The sequence below is a fragment of the Podarcis pityusensis genome, assembly GCF_964106645.2.
Source record: "Podarcis pityusensis genome assembly, chromosome: 2".
NCBI classification, from domain to species: Eukaryota; Metazoa; Chordata; class Lepidosauria; order Squamata; family Lacertidae; genus Podarcis; species Podarcis pityusensis.
In genome coordinates, this window is record NC_138029.1 from 21,816,552 (window position 1) to 21,832,278 (window position 15,727).

The following is a 15,727-nucleotide window of genomic DNA, read 5'->3' on the forward strand; positions in this document are numbered from 1 at the left end:
CTCGGGCCCAGAGTCTGAAAGCTGCTCTCCAGACCCTCCCTCTGAGTCTTAGGGAGCTCTTTGCAGGCCATGCCCCTCACAGACCCGGCTCTGCCCCCTCCTCAGGTGCTTTTACCTGCCTAGAACGTGTCCTTAACACCTCTGCCTAGCCTGGGTGGCAGGTGTGTGTGCGTGTGCCTCAGCCCAATATATCTGAAGGAGCGTCTCCACCCCCATCGCTCACTGAGGTCCAGCTCTGAGGGCCTTCTGCTGGTTCCCTCACTGTGAGAAGTGAGGTTACAGGGAACCAGGCAGAGGGCCTTCTCAGTAGTAGCGCTCACCCTATGGAACACCCTCCCATCAGATGTCAAGGAAATAAGCAACTATGTGACTTTTAGAAGACATCTGAAGGCAGCCCTGTTTAGGGAAGTTTTTAATGTCTGGTGTTTCATCGTGTTTTTAGTATTCTCTTGGGAGCCGCCCAGAGTGGCTGGAGAAACCCAGCCAGGTGGGCGGGGTATAAATAAAAACTATTAAATTATTATTGTGTGTGTGTAAATCAGATTTTTTGCATGACTAGGACAATGCAAAAACAGCTCTGTAAATAGTAAGAGGCCCATGTCTTTCATCCAGTGGGTGGGGTTGTTAGTGCTCTTGATTGTCTAGTTTCTCTCATACGTTTTCCTCTTTTTCTGTAGCTGCTGGAGGATTTAGACGAGCAACTGAACTGTACAGGATTTGAGGAAGCTGCCATTTCGCGTAAGATCCACTCTGGTAAGTGTCCAGCCGAGATGGTACAAAGCTGGCCGGAAATGGCTGATTTGGCACCTGATTTGGTTAATGCCCTGAAAGTAAAGCTGCTAGATGTGGGCATTGTGGCTGATAAAGGTGGTTCTTTCTCTGAGTATTGGTGTAGATATTATCTATATATCTATATATATTTATATTTAATTGTCTTTGCAATGCACAGGGAAAACCTCCTGCTGGCTCAACTTTGATATGGAAGTGCTGAGGCAACAATACCTAGCGATTCACGCGCACAGGATAACGCTGGGTAAGAGCAAAGCAGGGCAAAGGCAGGATCTCTTTATCTTAAATATGCCCCATGTATCTAATTTATCACTGGACAGTTGTGGGATGTGGGATCAAGCATCCTTAGATTGTTGTCTGCATTATTAAACTTACCACCATGATTCCTATCATCCAGTCTCTGTATGATGATGTTTGCAGTTTACTACTCTGGATGTAGTTTGCAGTTTAAAAAAACAAATCCAAGAAAGAATGAAGTGGTGGCTGGATTGATTATGCAGATCAAACAAATCCTCATTAGCATACCTTTAAAGCTACCCATCCCAGGCTTAATAGGGACATGGGTGGCGCTGTGGGTTAAACCACAGAGCCTAGGGCTTGCCGATCAGAAGGTTGGCGGTTCGAATCCCCATGACGGGGTGAGCTCCTGTTGTTCGGTCCCTGCTCCTGCCAACCTAGCAGTTCGAAAGCATGTGAAAGTGCAAGTAGATAAATAGGAACCGCTCCTGTGGGAAGGTAAACGGCGTTTCCGTGTGCTGCTCTGGTTCGCCAGAAGCGGCTTAGTCATGCTGGCCACATGACCTGGAAGCTGTATGCCGGCTCCCTTGGCCAATAAAGCGAGATGAGCGCCGCAACCCCAGAGTCGGCCACGACTGGACCTAATGGTCAGGGGTCCCTTTACCTTTACCTTTATCCCAGCCCTAGGATGTTCTGCATTTAATTACCTGTATGATGCGGGTCAGAGAATTTGGCTGGGGCAATGTCTAGTTATCAACTCCCTATTTTGTGTTTTGTTTTCGCAGAAACACGCCGCAAAGCCTCAGCTTGGCAAAGGAACTTGGGATACCCACTGGCCATGCTTTCTTTGCTATCTCTAACGGTAAATGTCAGGTCTGAAATTGGGGATCTGAAATTGGGAGATAGCCGATCGCTATCTCTTGAGGCAGAAAAAATGAATGTCAGAAAACAGCAGCCTTCGCTTTGCGATCTCTGTCTGCTGCCAAGCAGCCACTTGCAGAGGATTCTGGGAATGCATTCAACAACAGTCTGCCATTTTGGACTGGCCTGAAGGGCCAAGCCATCAAAATGGCGATCGCCTGACGCAGCGTGATTGGTGCTGCAGCCCAAACAGTGAAGGAAATTTTCCAGAGAAGGAAATTGTGTTCCACTGGGCGGTCCTGTGCTGCCAAGGTGCTCTGATCGCCCCAGGTAGCCAGGCCCCTGCAGAGGTTACATTTGCCCTGGGCCTCAGAGGGCTAAGCTTGCCAGGGTGGCGCTGCTACGGGCCTGTCGGACTTACACTGTTTCAGTTTATAACTTTATTCTAACAAGACTCCCAGCCCCGGGCCTCAGTCAAGCTCCTCACAGGCCTGGCCAGGCCCACCCCTGGTCTTCTCCCCTCTCTTCTTGGAGAGTTTAGCTGGGGTGGGAATTTCTGTGCCATCCCACTTGGTCTCTGCAGCTCTGAGGCTGAGAAGAAGGCCCGTAGCTCGACAGGCAGCGGTGGTTCCCTCACGTCTGTGAGCGAAAGCGCCAAACCCGTTTCCTAGAGGCTTGGCAATGGGTGGAGTGGAGTGTGGGTCTGTCAGCGGAGCCTCTTGCTATAGGGAGCCAAGCTTTTCGTTTACTGATTCTGCAGGCGAGTACATGAATGTCCCAGAAACGATACTGTCCTTTCCCTGTACTTTTGGTGGCTTCCTTGCATTTATGGAAAGCTCCTTGCTTAGACAATATGTGTTAAAAGATGCCTGGACCAGGGAATTTCTGTATGTTGTGCTGTCCTTTTTTAAAGGCCCAAATCAGGGCTGCCTACCAGTTCTGAAGGCTAGGCTCTGGCTTCCCTCTTGGAAGCAGTCTGCCTCTGAATACCTACTGATGGAAGCTGCAGGAGGGAAGAGTGCTGCTGGCGCTCAGATCCTACTTGCAGGTTCCCTGTATGTATTTGGTTGGCCACTTTGAGAGCAGAATGCTGGACTCGTTGGGCCACTGCTCCATCAGGCTCTTCTTAGGTTCTTATGCTGGTGCTATATTGATAGAGACGCGGGTGGCGCTGTGGTCTAAACCATGGAGCCTCTTGGGCTTGCCGATCAGAAGGATGGAGGTTTGAATCCCCATGGTGGAGTGAGCTCCCGTTGCTCTGCCACAGCTCCTGCCAACCTAGCAGTTCGAAAGCACACCAGTGCAAGTAGATAAATAGGTACCACTGCAGCGGGAAAGTAAACTGCGTTCCATTGCATCATCGTGTTCCGTTGCACCAGAAGCGGTTTAGTCATGCTGGCCACATGACCCAGGAAGCTGTCTGTGGACAAACACCGGTTCCCTTGGCCTGAAAGCGAGATGAGTGCCACAACCCCATACAGTGGAACCGCAGGTTAAGAACTTACGGTAATTTGTTCCGGAGGTCTGTTCTTAACCTGAAACTGTTCTTAACCTAAAGCACCACTTTAGCTAATGGGGCCTCCTGTCGCCACCGTGCTGCCTCTGCGCAATTTCTGTTCTCATCCTGAAACAAAGTTCTTAACCCGAGGTACTATTTCTGGGTTAGCGGAGTCTGTAACCTCAAGCCTCTGTAACCTCAAGCATCTGTAACCCGAGGTACCACTGTAGTAGTCTTTGGCTGGACTTAACCATCCAGGGTCCTTTACCTTTACCTTATATTGATATCTTCCCCCTTCCTGCTATCTTTTCCAGGGCATCTCTGTTCTGGTTGTCTGTTTTCATGTCTTGGAGCTGCTGTTGGATGATGCGGCCATGCCTCGAGGGATCCAGGTGAGAGAAATGACCCCTTTGCCAGAGTCTCCTAAGCCATCATTTGTACTGGAGTGTTCTCCAGCCGCTCTCTCTTCATGGCTCAGGCTTCTCATCTCACCCTGTTGAGTTGCTTAATTTCTCTGAGCTACTATTTCACTTGCAAGACATAGATTAAATTCAATGGTTCAAGAGTCTTAGCCATTGTGATGCCTACCTTGCAGGCGTCTAGACCACTGTTCGAAACTCCCATTGTTCCAGGCGCATTTTGCAACAGGGAATTTCATTAGCACGAGCAGTTTCTGTGCTCTGGGTGCAGTACTGCGCCTGAGATTTCAGATTAAAACTGCAGAGTGGAAGGAAAGGAGGACCTTTTTCTGCCTCCCCACTTCCAGCTACTCTCTGAAGACTGGAGAAGAGACCCTCTTAAGGATATTAGAGGGGTGGGCAGGGGAAGGACTAAACCATGTGAAAAATGAACATAAGATTTTAGCTGCAGTTCATTCATTTTCAGCTTTGTATTCTTGTTATAAAAAAGTGCACCCATAACCTCAGTTTAAGGTGCCATTTAGCTCCTAGTTTTCGTATCTCACTTTCTAACACTGGTCTAGACTGATGGGTACACTGCACCAAGATAAGTCTAACTTGCAGAAAGCATATTGTTTTATTCAGCTCCTCCCTCCCCAAAGGAACCTAATCACACATTTCTCCTTTTGTCTCTCCCTTCCCAGGATGCACCATTGGGAAAAGTTTCTTTCTCTGTCTTTGGCTCTTTTGGGGCAGCCATGCAAGTGATCCTCATATTGTATCCTTTGCAGTTTGTCCGTTTTGGAACTTCCCTCCTGCACTGTTACTTTGTGATATGAAGATTGCTGGGCAGGTTCCACTGTCAAAAAAGTTGCTTCTCCATTGCAGGTTTCTCTTAACCTTCTCCTTGTTAGCCAAAACGTGTGACTCTCCTAAGGTTAATCTGCCCTGGCCTGTCCTACTTCTTCATCATCAAGCAGCACTGCTGTGATCGTCAGACTCTGGCAGGGCAAGACCTTCCTTGCCCTGAAGACTCATTTCCTGAGCATCATACAGTGGTACCTCGGGTTAAGTACTTACCGTATTTTTCGCTCTATAAGACGCACCAGACCACAAGACGCACCTAGTTTTTGGAGGAGGAAAACAAGAAAAAAATATTCTGAATCTCAGAAGCCAGAACAGCAAGAGGGATCACTGCGCAGTGAAAGCAGCAATCCCTCTTGCTGTTCTGGCTTCTGGGATAGCCGCGCAGCCTGCATTCGCTCCATAAGACTCACACAGTTTCCCTTACTTTTTAGGAGGGAAAAAGTGAGTCTTATAGAGCGAAAAATACGGTAATTCGTTCTGGAGGTCTGTTCTTAACCTGAAACTGTTCTTAACCTGAAGCACCACTTTAGCTAATGGGGCCTCCCGCTGCCGCCGCGCCGCCGGAGGACGATTTTTGTTCTCATCCTGAAGCAAAGTTCTTAACCCGAGGTACTATTTCTAGGTTAGTGGAATCTGTAACCTGAAGTGTATGTAACCTGAAGCGTATGTAACCTGAGGTACCACTGTAGTAACATTTCTGTTCTGAGCCTTACTTCTGTGGAAAGGGGGGATGCGAAAGGTTTGTTTTAAATAAGTTTCTCTGTCCGTGATTTGTGTGTGCGCACACATGCTTCTCTTCGGAAGTCCTGCTTCCCAGACTGTTCTTGGTGATGACAATTTCTCCATCGTTCTTCCTTAACCCTCTGTTGTATTAGCTACCTAATGATTTCCTCCGTGGTGGGATTCTACAGCTCCCCACTGTTTACCAAACTGCTGCCTGAGCAACATGACACAGCCATGACCAAGGTACTGTATATATCTGGCTGTTTTGTTTTGTTTAAATTGACACCACTGTCGCTGGTGACATCCCTGGCCAACCCATTGCCTGAGCCGCTTGGCTGGAAAAAAGCAGAAATACAAAAACCGTTATATCTCAGCTGCTGGGAGAGGGGGCGGTCATTTACAGCATGTTAATAATGGGAGCTCCTGATCTGAAAGCAGGAAATCTCAAAGAAATTGGGAGTCAGAGAGGCTGTTAGTGAGTAGGACTTGGTGGGTTTTTTTAATGGTTCATTCTCTGCCTTAATTTTTTTAAATTTTATTTTGATAAAGTAATAATCATAAATAAATAAGAATAAAAATGTGCACCCCACCACCGAGACCACTCCATTGTAACTCCCCACCCTCCCAAAATGTCAACACCTCTTGTGATGGTTTGACCCCTTTCCATTTTAACAGTACTAATTCTACAAACACCCTCAAAATCATTTCTCCTGCATATTCCCCGTCTTACCTTAATGGCACATGTTAATAGCTATATCCCACACCTCTTTATACCATTCTTCCATTTTATATTCTGCTTGCCCCTTCCACTTCCTAGCTATCATAATTCGTGCAGCTGTCAATAAATTTGTGAGCAAGTCCTTCATAGCCTGCGAACCTCCCACCCCGTTGTAAATTGATAATAACACTACCTCTGGACTTTTGGTCAGCTTTCACCCAATGATTTCTGCTGTCTCCTTAAACACCCTTTGCCAGGAAAATGGTACATATTTACACCCCCACCACATGTGAACGTAATTCCCTGTTTCCTGGCATCCCCTCCAGCATAACACCAAATATTCCTTGTTTATTTGATTTAATCTGACTGTGAGTAGGACTTGCAAACTGCAGAGAGGCAGTGGGGGGCTGAGTGAGTTACAACTCACACCCATAAGAGCTAAGGCTCAGAGCCTCCTCTTTGAGGGGTGGGGAATAATTGTGGCTAAGATGCTACCGCCTTGCTAGTCTGCAGTCAAAAGTCATATGGGTTTCTATGTCATTGGAATGGATGCTGGGAGCTCAGGATTGTCTACTCTGATTGGCAGACGGCTCTCCAGGGTTCCAGGAGATGCCATGATTTGAACCTGGGAACTTCTCTCTGCCTGCTCTGTCTCTGAGCTACGTTTATTTCAAGATGCTTTTCCTTGCAGATAATCGGGAACTGTGTCTCGTTGTTGGTGTTGAGCTCTGCCCTCCCAGTTTTGTCTCGGACTTTGGGTGAGTTTTGCTTACTTCACTCTGTCTTCCTCATCTTTTTCAGAGTGCATCAGTAAAATTCAGCCTCACTGTTGAAAAACTCCCGTGTAGGCAGGGCTGTGTGTTTTCAAAACAAATGCACCCAGCTCAAGCAAACCCCCCTCTTTTTTGAGTTTGATAGTAATACAGGCTACACATACAGTGGTACCTTGGTTCTCAAACTTAATCTATTCCGGAAGTCCGTTCCAAAACCAAAGCGTTTCAAAACCAAGGCGTGCTTTCCCATACAAAGTAATGCAAAACGGATCAATCTGTTCCAGACTTTTAAAAACAACCCCTAAAACGGGAATTTAGCGTGAATTTTACTATTTAACAAGACCATTGTTTCATAAAACGAATGCGATAAACAATGTACTGCAGTCACACAATCAATCAACCAATCAGTAGCTGAACTGAGTTCCACACAGTCACAAAAACGAAATGGAAAAGCCGCAAAAAACAAAGAATGCAAAATAAATAGCAAAAACAGACAGACCTCAGCGTAACACTCAAAATGGAAGTGTGGCACTCAAATCGGAAGCGGAACACTTACTTCTGGGTTTGCAGTGTTTGGGTTCCAAGGTGTTTGAGAACCAGGGTACCACTGTATTTGTGTATTCATTTGCTTTATTTGCACTATTTTGCTTCCACTGATCCTCTGGGTGGAGGCAAAAAGTTATTAGGGTGTCGAAGGCCTGTCCCCTGCAAAGTTTATGTAGCTTTAAAGAGGGTAGTGTACTGCCCCTCATGTTTATTTGCAGAATCATTAGTGACTAGAATAGTGTTTCCCTTTGGACTTGGAAGAGGGCAGAATAGGGCACGCTTATACTCTACTCTACTCTACTTCCACGCGCAAGGGCCAGGAATGGAAACCCCGTGCAAAATGGTCGCCCTCTGTATAATGTTCAGAAAACTTGCAAGGAGCATAAACCAGTAGATAGTACAATGAATCACAGATCTTTAAAATATTGCAGATGACCTTGAAGATTCATGGCCAGCATTTTAATTTTTATTATTATTTCTTTCTCTCCATCTCAGGAATCACGAGGTTTGACCTGCTTGGCGACTTTGGGAGGTTTAACTGGCTAGGAAACTTCTACATTGTCTTTCTCTACAACATGCTCTTTGCTGGCCTCACGACTCTTTGCCTGGTGAAAAAATTCACCTGGGCTGTGCAAGCTGAACTCATCAGGGCATTTGGTAAGTGCTGGTGTTTTCCCCCCCCTTCAAGCTCTCCTCTTTCTATTTGTTACAGCGATATTGGGAAAGAGAACTGTTAAGTAGTCTGATCAGCAACGAAGGGACCACCATGTCCTGCGTAGAAGGGAAAGAACATAAGATGTGGTCCCATTAGGGCTGCGGCTTCCTTCTGTGGAGGTTGACTATGACCTAGTTTACATGTCATGCTAAGCTAAACCATGGCTTGGTGCAAACGCATGGGCTTGAGAAGAGGAGAGCCACTTGCTCTTCTCCAGTCATACTGCTTTGCTATGCTTTGGCTTGGCTTAGCACATCATCTGAACCCGGCTTTGTAAGTTCAGCTCTCTCCAAGCTAACCACGAGCTGGAACCAAGGTTTTCCCCTGTGGTTTATCTGGGGCAGCTAAACTACCAGCCTTGGTTTGGACAAGATGCTAGGCCGTAATTTGGCTTACCTGATTTACCAACCAGGCCGAAGTGTGGTGGGCCCTGGGGGTTTCTTGGAGCATTCCGAACCTACCTAGGGTTGTCGGTTCACAGCACGGAAAACTTTTCTGCCTATGGAACAACCGTTTTGCATGTGAGGAAACCCCCACCTCACCCCACCCCCAGTTCATTTCCTGTCTGGGCAGGCTCACTGTGCGTGTTCATTTTATTTACTATTCTTATCAGCTCCTTTCCAGCCACACGCTCGGAAAGCTTTGCAACAAATACATTGGTACCTTGGTTCTCAAACCTAATCCGTTCCGGAAGTCCGTTCCAAAACCAAGGCGTGTTTTCTCATGGAAAGTAATGCAAAACATTCTTTTTGTTTTCTGTTATGTGAATGATACCATGACGATAAAAATATGTAAAATTCCAAAAAAAATTTTTTTAAAAAAAGGAAAGTAATGCAAAACAGATTAATCCGTTCCAGATTTATTAAAACAACCCCTGAAACAGCAATTTGACATGAATTTTACTATCTAACAAGACCATTGATCTGTAAAATGAAAGCAATAATCAATGCACTGTACTATAAAATAAAGAAGACAGTATTGTAGATGATAAAAAAAATAAATTGTTACCTGCACTGATGATAGTCATTGTTTGGGTGGGGGGCTTTTATCCATTTCCGCAGTCACACAATCAATCAAACAGTAGCTGAACTGGGTTCCACACAGTCACAAAAACAAATGAACCGAAAAAGCCTCCAAAACAAAAATGCAAAATAAATAGCAAAAACAAAAGCTCCAAACTTAATCCGTTCCGGAAGTCCGTTTGACTTCCGTAATGTTCAAAAGCCAAGGCACAGCTTCTGATTGGTGCAGGAGCACCGGAAACAATAGCTGACCGCCACATTGGATGTTCAGCTTCCGAAAAACGTTCAAAAACTGGAACACTTACTTCCGGGTTTTTGGTGTTTGGGAACCAAGGCGTTTGGGAACCAAGGTACCATTGTAATAAAATTGCAACGATGGAACAACTTGTTCAGTTGGTCTTCTTCCTGCCTGGGTATTGGGATGAGAGACTGCAGGCTTTGGCCTTTAATCTCCTCCTTCTCCTCTCTTTCTCTCCAGGCCTCCACAAACTGCCTCTACCTGTGACTCGATCCCACCAGCCATGCAAGCTCAGCTAGGATCCGTGTTGGTGCCTGAACCAAGCCTGGCAAGGCCGCCCACCTTGCCCGTGAGCCACAGCCGGGACATCCTTACCTTGACGTTGTGATTGTTGCTTGTCTTCTGAGCCATCGGACTGCAGCAGACGAGGGTGGGGCAGACAGCTGCCTTTGCCCTGCCTTCATTTTGACCAATGACTTGTCGGAAAGGAGGGAAGGTGGCGTTTTCAGCCTCCCCTCCCCGTTTCCCACAAGCCCGAGGAGGGCGATAGACTCGAACCACTCTTGCGACCTCGCTGTCTTCTCTGAGGTCCCTGTTCCTATCAGCTGAGGGAACATCTCAGTAGTTCACACTGTGACTTCGGAACTGGGGCGGTGTGAAGAGGTTGTGGAGAAAGAGGCCTTTGACTGTCTTAGAGAGAGATTGATGTAGAATTGGCCCCGGGGCATTGTTAGGGAGCAATGTGGGAGAGACAGGCTGCGGGGGGAAAGTCCCTTGCCCCCGCAGGGGTGCTGCAGATTCCTGCTCTAGCTCCCTCTTTTCCTTGTTTACATTTGACATTGTCTTAAACCTCATGCCCATGTTGGCCTCTCACTAGACCGTAGGGCTGAAAACCTTTCCAGTTAGGAATTCTGAGCCAGTTCTGTGTAGTAGATCGAACTCCGTTCCATTGTTTACATACCTCACTCAAGTGCAATATAAGCTGGCGCTATTGAGCCATTTATCCATGGCTTTCTGTTCAGCAGCCATCTCTGTGAGAGACTATTTTATGTTTGTGTGTGTGCGCGCACTCTTGCTCTTCGTGTTCTTTAAAATTTGCCCTGCAACATGTAAGCTTCCCTTGTCCGTAACACTGGGTGTCGACTCAAAGTAATGGTGGACACATCTAATCAGTTTCTACTCCGTTTCCCTCCAAAATGGAAACTGTGTAAGGGGAAGCAGGTCACAGTGAGTGCCCTTGCCCAGCAAGAAGGGATAACTTGCCACAATGGCCACCCCTCCAACTCTTGGACCGTTGAGAGGCGGTTGCAGAGTTTGACGTTTTCCGAAATTAAGAACAGACCTCAAGAACACGGATGCAGCTCTTTTCTTGCCCTGTGACCCCCATGCCTTGCTTCATGCAATCAAATCCCCTTCAAGGGCAAACTGCACAGACTGTATAACTTGCTTTGCTCTCCATACTCTCTCAGTGTTTCCCAAACCTGGGTCTCCAGTTGTTTTTTTGGACTACGGCTCCCATCATCCCTAGCTAGCAGGACCAGTGGTCAAGGATTATGGGAACTGTAGTCCGAAACAGCTGGAGACCCAAGTTTGAGAAACGCTGCTTTAGATCAGGGGGAGCCATCGTGGTGTCGTTCAGGTGCCGCCCAACTATGTCCCTGGCAGGGGCTGATGGGAGTTGGAGTTCAAGAACAGCTGGAGAACGGACACCACATTGACTACTTCTGCTCTAGATACTCCCAGCTTGTAGGAAGATCTCCTGTTATTTGGGTGGGTGGCTGGGAAGGTGAATCTGTTCAATATGGAGGTATAATTTTAAAAATCTGGGGAATGGCAGAGGCATGTTAGAACACGGTTAATGTGGAAGAATGGTGCAATGGGAAACAGCCCCCTAACCCCTCTACTATAAGTGCATCATTTGGGCATCTCTTAGTGTTTGGATGCCAACCTGTGTTCTCCAGTTTGTCAGGACTCTGTACCCAGTGCTGGATAGGAATTATGAGGAAGTTGAATCCCTTATTTTAATTCCCTATTAATGTGGAAGCTCTATGTCAATTACCCAGTTTGAGCCTAAAGGGCAGAAAGTAGAGAGGTATCAAATTTACCAGCCCAGATGGGAGCGGCCATTTTACAGTTGTGTCTTTTGAGTTTTATGGTAGGAGTTGCTGTGTGTGTGTGTGTGTGTGTGTGTGTGTGTGTCTTTTCCCTCCCTGTCTTTGTGGCACCGTTGTTTTGCAGTGTGTATCTATGTGTGCTGGGCAAGACCACAACTGCCTATGCCCCATGTTTGCAGAAAATGCAGAAGTTTGCTTTGAGGCACGTGGGTGCCCCTTGTGGGCAGTTTTGAAGAACGACAGACTGCCGTGCTCTTGTTATTGTGGCAACCATAATCTCCATAAATTTCACAGCCGGAGCTGAACATAGGAGGCCACACACAAAAGTCCTGCATTCTTACCACAGATCAGACTTCGATTGGGAGGGGAAGGGTTGTGTGAGAATTAATTATTTTGTTGCAGGAACATATTGTGGCATTGCAGGCCCCGCTTCAGAGGGGCCCAACCGAAATGGAGACTTGTGACCCCTGCCTGCCTTTGTTGCTTCATGTAGTGACTGTCTGATCTCAGTACTATACTGTCCATGGGGCTCGTATCCATGTAAGCAATAAATTGCCTAGTCCTCTTTCATCTCCCCTCTTCTCTCTGGATCCTTATTTTGTGTTGTGGGAGGCTCTGAAAAAAAGGGTGGTTTCTGTCCTGACACGGTAGAGAGAAAACTTCCTAGCTAGCTGTGTCTCCTGAGCATTTGTTTGTTACTCAATGAATGTTTCATAGAGAGAGCCTCTGTAATCCTGTTCATTTGAATATTGGGTCATTATTTAATGGGGAAGTGAGGCATTTGCCATGCAAATGAGCACCCTGGATTTTGTGGTTTGTCATACCGCAAATGAATTAAAGCAAGGACTGTTTTGAGTCACAACAGCCAATCCAGGTTGTGAGGCAGGGTGATTTTTCTGCGTCTTTATAACTAAGTAGCTAGCTACTCCCATTGCAAATTTGTATTTAAAACAACACCACCACCTTAAAAGAGAGCAAACATCTTACCTATACCTATCACTATGGTTCTGTACTGGAGTTAAAAGTCTTGTCTTGTTGTAAACTGGCATGGAGAAATTGTTGGATGTCAGCTCCCATCATCCCTGACAATAGACTTGATTGACAATTGTCAATCAGCTTGGGGCTGATGGGAGTCGTTGTCCAACAACATCAGGAGGCCTCCACACTGACTACCCCTGCCTTAGTATTTCAGCTGGTGGGTTGAGACCAACACACTGCTCATGCCCCATTTTCTTTTTGTCTAGAGGGGCTGGGCTTTGACTGGGAGCACCCCAGTGCAAAAGGAGAATGGCTCTGTTATATCTCATAGGGTGGGGTCATCTTGCTTGTGACTGGCGTGGGAGCCCTGATCTTTTTGGTACTGGCTCATTTTGGACGGGTGAGAAACATGGCCTCGCCCCCTCATGTTACACAGTTCCCATCATCCCTGACTGTTGGCCATCTTGGCTTTGGCTGATGGGAGGTAGGAATCCAACAGAGGACTTATGGGACTGCATTTTATGCCTCCCTGTTCTAAGAGAAAAGAAGAAAGAGAAACGGACGTGCAAGTCGATGTTAAACTGGGCCCCATGGTGCAGGTTGAGATTAAAGGTGGGTTTAAGCCTCCAGGGTGTTATAATAAAATTGCTCCCTTTCTCTTATGGGTTATTCCAGAGTCCGTACAGAGTCCTTAAGTGGGTTCCCTATTGGTAGGAGAAAAATAACAAGCCAACCAGAGTATATTGAGAAGCAAAGCAGCTAGTAAGCCTGATCTTTATTAAAGGAACTGCTATAACAGGGTCCCCACTCGCCACACGCAGGAGGGAGGAGAACCCACAACAATGGTGCACAAGCCCCTATAAAGACATTTGAAATTGCCCACCCTATAGCCGAAGACCATCACCCCTAAAACATCATACATCCATCACAGAAGGAGGTGGTCTCCAGCAGAAATTTGAGAGTGTTGCTTCTCTCCTGTCTGCTAGGATACCTGATAATGCCTTACTTGTTTGCATTTTCTGGGTAGCCGGGCCATTCCTTGGAAATGGTAAATACTTTAGTTTCTGAATCTCTTACACATATTGATAGTTCGCTCAGCTTAACAGATAACTGGCCAGACTGTATTTGCAGGGAGGTGTAAGCCCCTACAGTCCAAAGGCAATTGGAAAGGTTTTCCCATTTCCTTCCTCCTTGCAGAGAAATATTTGAGGTCAATTTGGGAAAGTCAAAATGGCTTCAGGATTGCTCTCCTGTACTATTTCAGACATGTGGTTTATATACTTAAGTATGTGTTTGCCTTGTACGTTTATGAACATTTATTTTATATTTGAGACCTTAGAATTCTTATAACAGGAGGTTGCACAATTGCTCATGTATACTGAGCCTGAAATGAAGCTCATTAAATATGTTTGACCTCCATATTTTGCGGCAAGCCCCCTGCACCACAGCTACTTGGTTGGCATGACCTGTGCACTGCACAGAGAGGGGTGTTCTTATAGAGACGCCTTGTCTGCTCTGAAGCAATTCTCTTCCTGATCCCTCTCGCATGGCACTCTTGTTCCTAAGGCTACGGTTTACCTGCACAGGCCGTGAAGGTTTTTGTGAAAAGTTAAGGAGCTGACTTTGTAGAGGAAATAATTAAAGCAACCGACCACCAGCTACTCTTGATCATAGCTGTCAACCTTCCCCTTTTTTTTGCAGGAAATTCCCTTATTCCAGCACCGTTTCTTGCTTCCCGCTGCTATATCCCGGATTGTTAGATATCCCGTAGACTGTCCCCGGGACAGGTGAGGCTGCTGATCCCTTATTTTCACGGCTGCTGATCCCTTATTTTCAAATCTGAAAGTTGACAGCTATGCTCTTGATTGGAACAGGTGATGATCGCTGCCCGACACATTGCTTTTCTGCCACCCTCAATGTGGCACTGTGTCATGCATCACGTTAGTGACAAAAGGGAGCAGCAATTCTTCTGTGCATCCTTATGTGAATTCACTGCACTCCCTGGACGGTTAAGTCAAAGGCAACTATGGAGTTGCGGCGCTCATCTCACTTTCAGGCTGAGTGAGCCGGCATTCACCCACAGACAGCTTTCCGGGTCATGTAGCCAGCATGACTAAACCACTTCTGGAGCAACAGGACACCATGACGGAAACCAGAGTGCACGGAAGCGGAATTTACCTTCCTGCCACAGTGGTACCTATTTATCTACTTGCACTGGTGTGCTTTCGAACCGCTAGGTTGGCAGGAGCTGGTACAGAGCAACAGGAGATCACCCCGTCACGGGGATTTGAACCACCGACCTTCTGATCAGCAAGCCCAAGAGGCTCAGTGGTTTAGACCACAGCGCCACCTGTGTCCCTGTACCTCTCCTGCAATGCCACATTATTAACCTTAAAGGTGGGGCCTGGGTTATGCTTCACACATGCCTGGGTAAACTTGTGGTGTTTTGTGTTTGTTTTGGCTCTTAGCCATACAGTACTGGAGAAGGTGTCCCCCCGCTTTTTAATGTTTTCTGGTTGCCTGCCCACTGCTGCAGGAGAAAATAATAATCACAATCCAACTCTTCGTAAGAAGCGCAGTTTTTTCGAAGGGGGGAAGCTAGTTCTCGTCCTTTATGCTTAGCTGGAAGGTAAGCGGAAAGGCAGGCCTTGGCGGGGGTGAGTGAGAGAGCCTTTTGTTCTGCCATCACATCAGCTCCACCCGACGTGGTGGGTGCATGCAGTAGAAGTGTGGGGCTGGCAAGGGGAAAGGGGTCTCAGGAAGGCAGGAAGATGGGCATTTTGCCTGCAGAGAATGAACAGGTTTTGCATTTTGACCTTGTTTGGTTTGTTTCCATGTATCCGGGCATGCAGGAAACCGACTTGAGAGGGCAGGAAGTGAAGCCATGACTACCCCAGATTGCTCTTGGCTGTGTACACTGACCCAGTGACCTAGACCTGCTCCCCGCCAGCCTTCCTCTTGTGAGGGAGGAAATGTGGTTCTTGGAAAGTCGGTTGAAGACTTGGCGTGAGGGGGCAGGACAGAAAACTGGTTGAAAATAACAGGAGGTGGATTGTCCAATATGGCCAAAGATAGGAATGGTAGTGGCTTCTTTCCTGGGCCTCTAGAAACACCCCCTGTCAGGGGTGCCAACTTGAATAAAATATTGGGGGGGGGGGGCAGGTAAGCCCTGCCCCACATAATCACAAGATGCAGTGAGCACAGACCATAGGAACCAATTCCTAGGGGCTGAGGAGTCTTCGACCCCCCC

General features: G+C 47.0%; 1 protein-coding gene and 1 long non-coding RNA gene across 3 annotated transcripts in view; one reads left to right on the top strand and one right to left on the bottom strand.

The window, feature by feature from the left end:
- Positions 1 to 12,067, top strand: part of LMBR1L (limb development membrane protein 1 like) — a 50,129-nt gene extending 38,062 nt beyond the window's left edge. For both annotated transcript variants that reach the window (XM_080994693.1, XM_080994694.1), the window contains 9 exons: positions 678 to 753; positions 950 to 1,033; positions 1,812 to 1,888; positions 3,700 to 3,777; positions 4,488 to 4,561; positions 5,526 to 5,616; positions 6,783 to 6,849; positions 7,906 to 8,067; positions 9,626 to 12,067. In XM_080994693.1, the coding sequence (XP_080850819.1) occupies positions 678 to 753; positions 950 to 1,033; positions 1,812 to 1,888; positions 3,700 to 3,777; positions 4,488 to 4,561; positions 5,526 to 5,616; positions 6,783 to 6,849; positions 7,906 to 8,067; positions 9,626 to 9,684 (768 nt within the window). In that variant the 3' untranslated portion in view covers positions 9,685 to 12,067. The remainder of the gene's footprint in view (positions 1 to 677; positions 754 to 949; positions 1,034 to 1,811; positions 1,889 to 3,699; positions 3,778 to 4,487; positions 4,562 to 5,525; positions 5,617 to 6,782; positions 6,850 to 7,905; positions 8,068 to 9,625) is intronic.
- The window catches only part of LOC308471195, a 180,764-nt gene that overhangs the window by 84,736 nt on the left and 80,301 nt on the right, over positions 1 to 15,727 (bottom strand). The window lies entirely within an intron of this gene.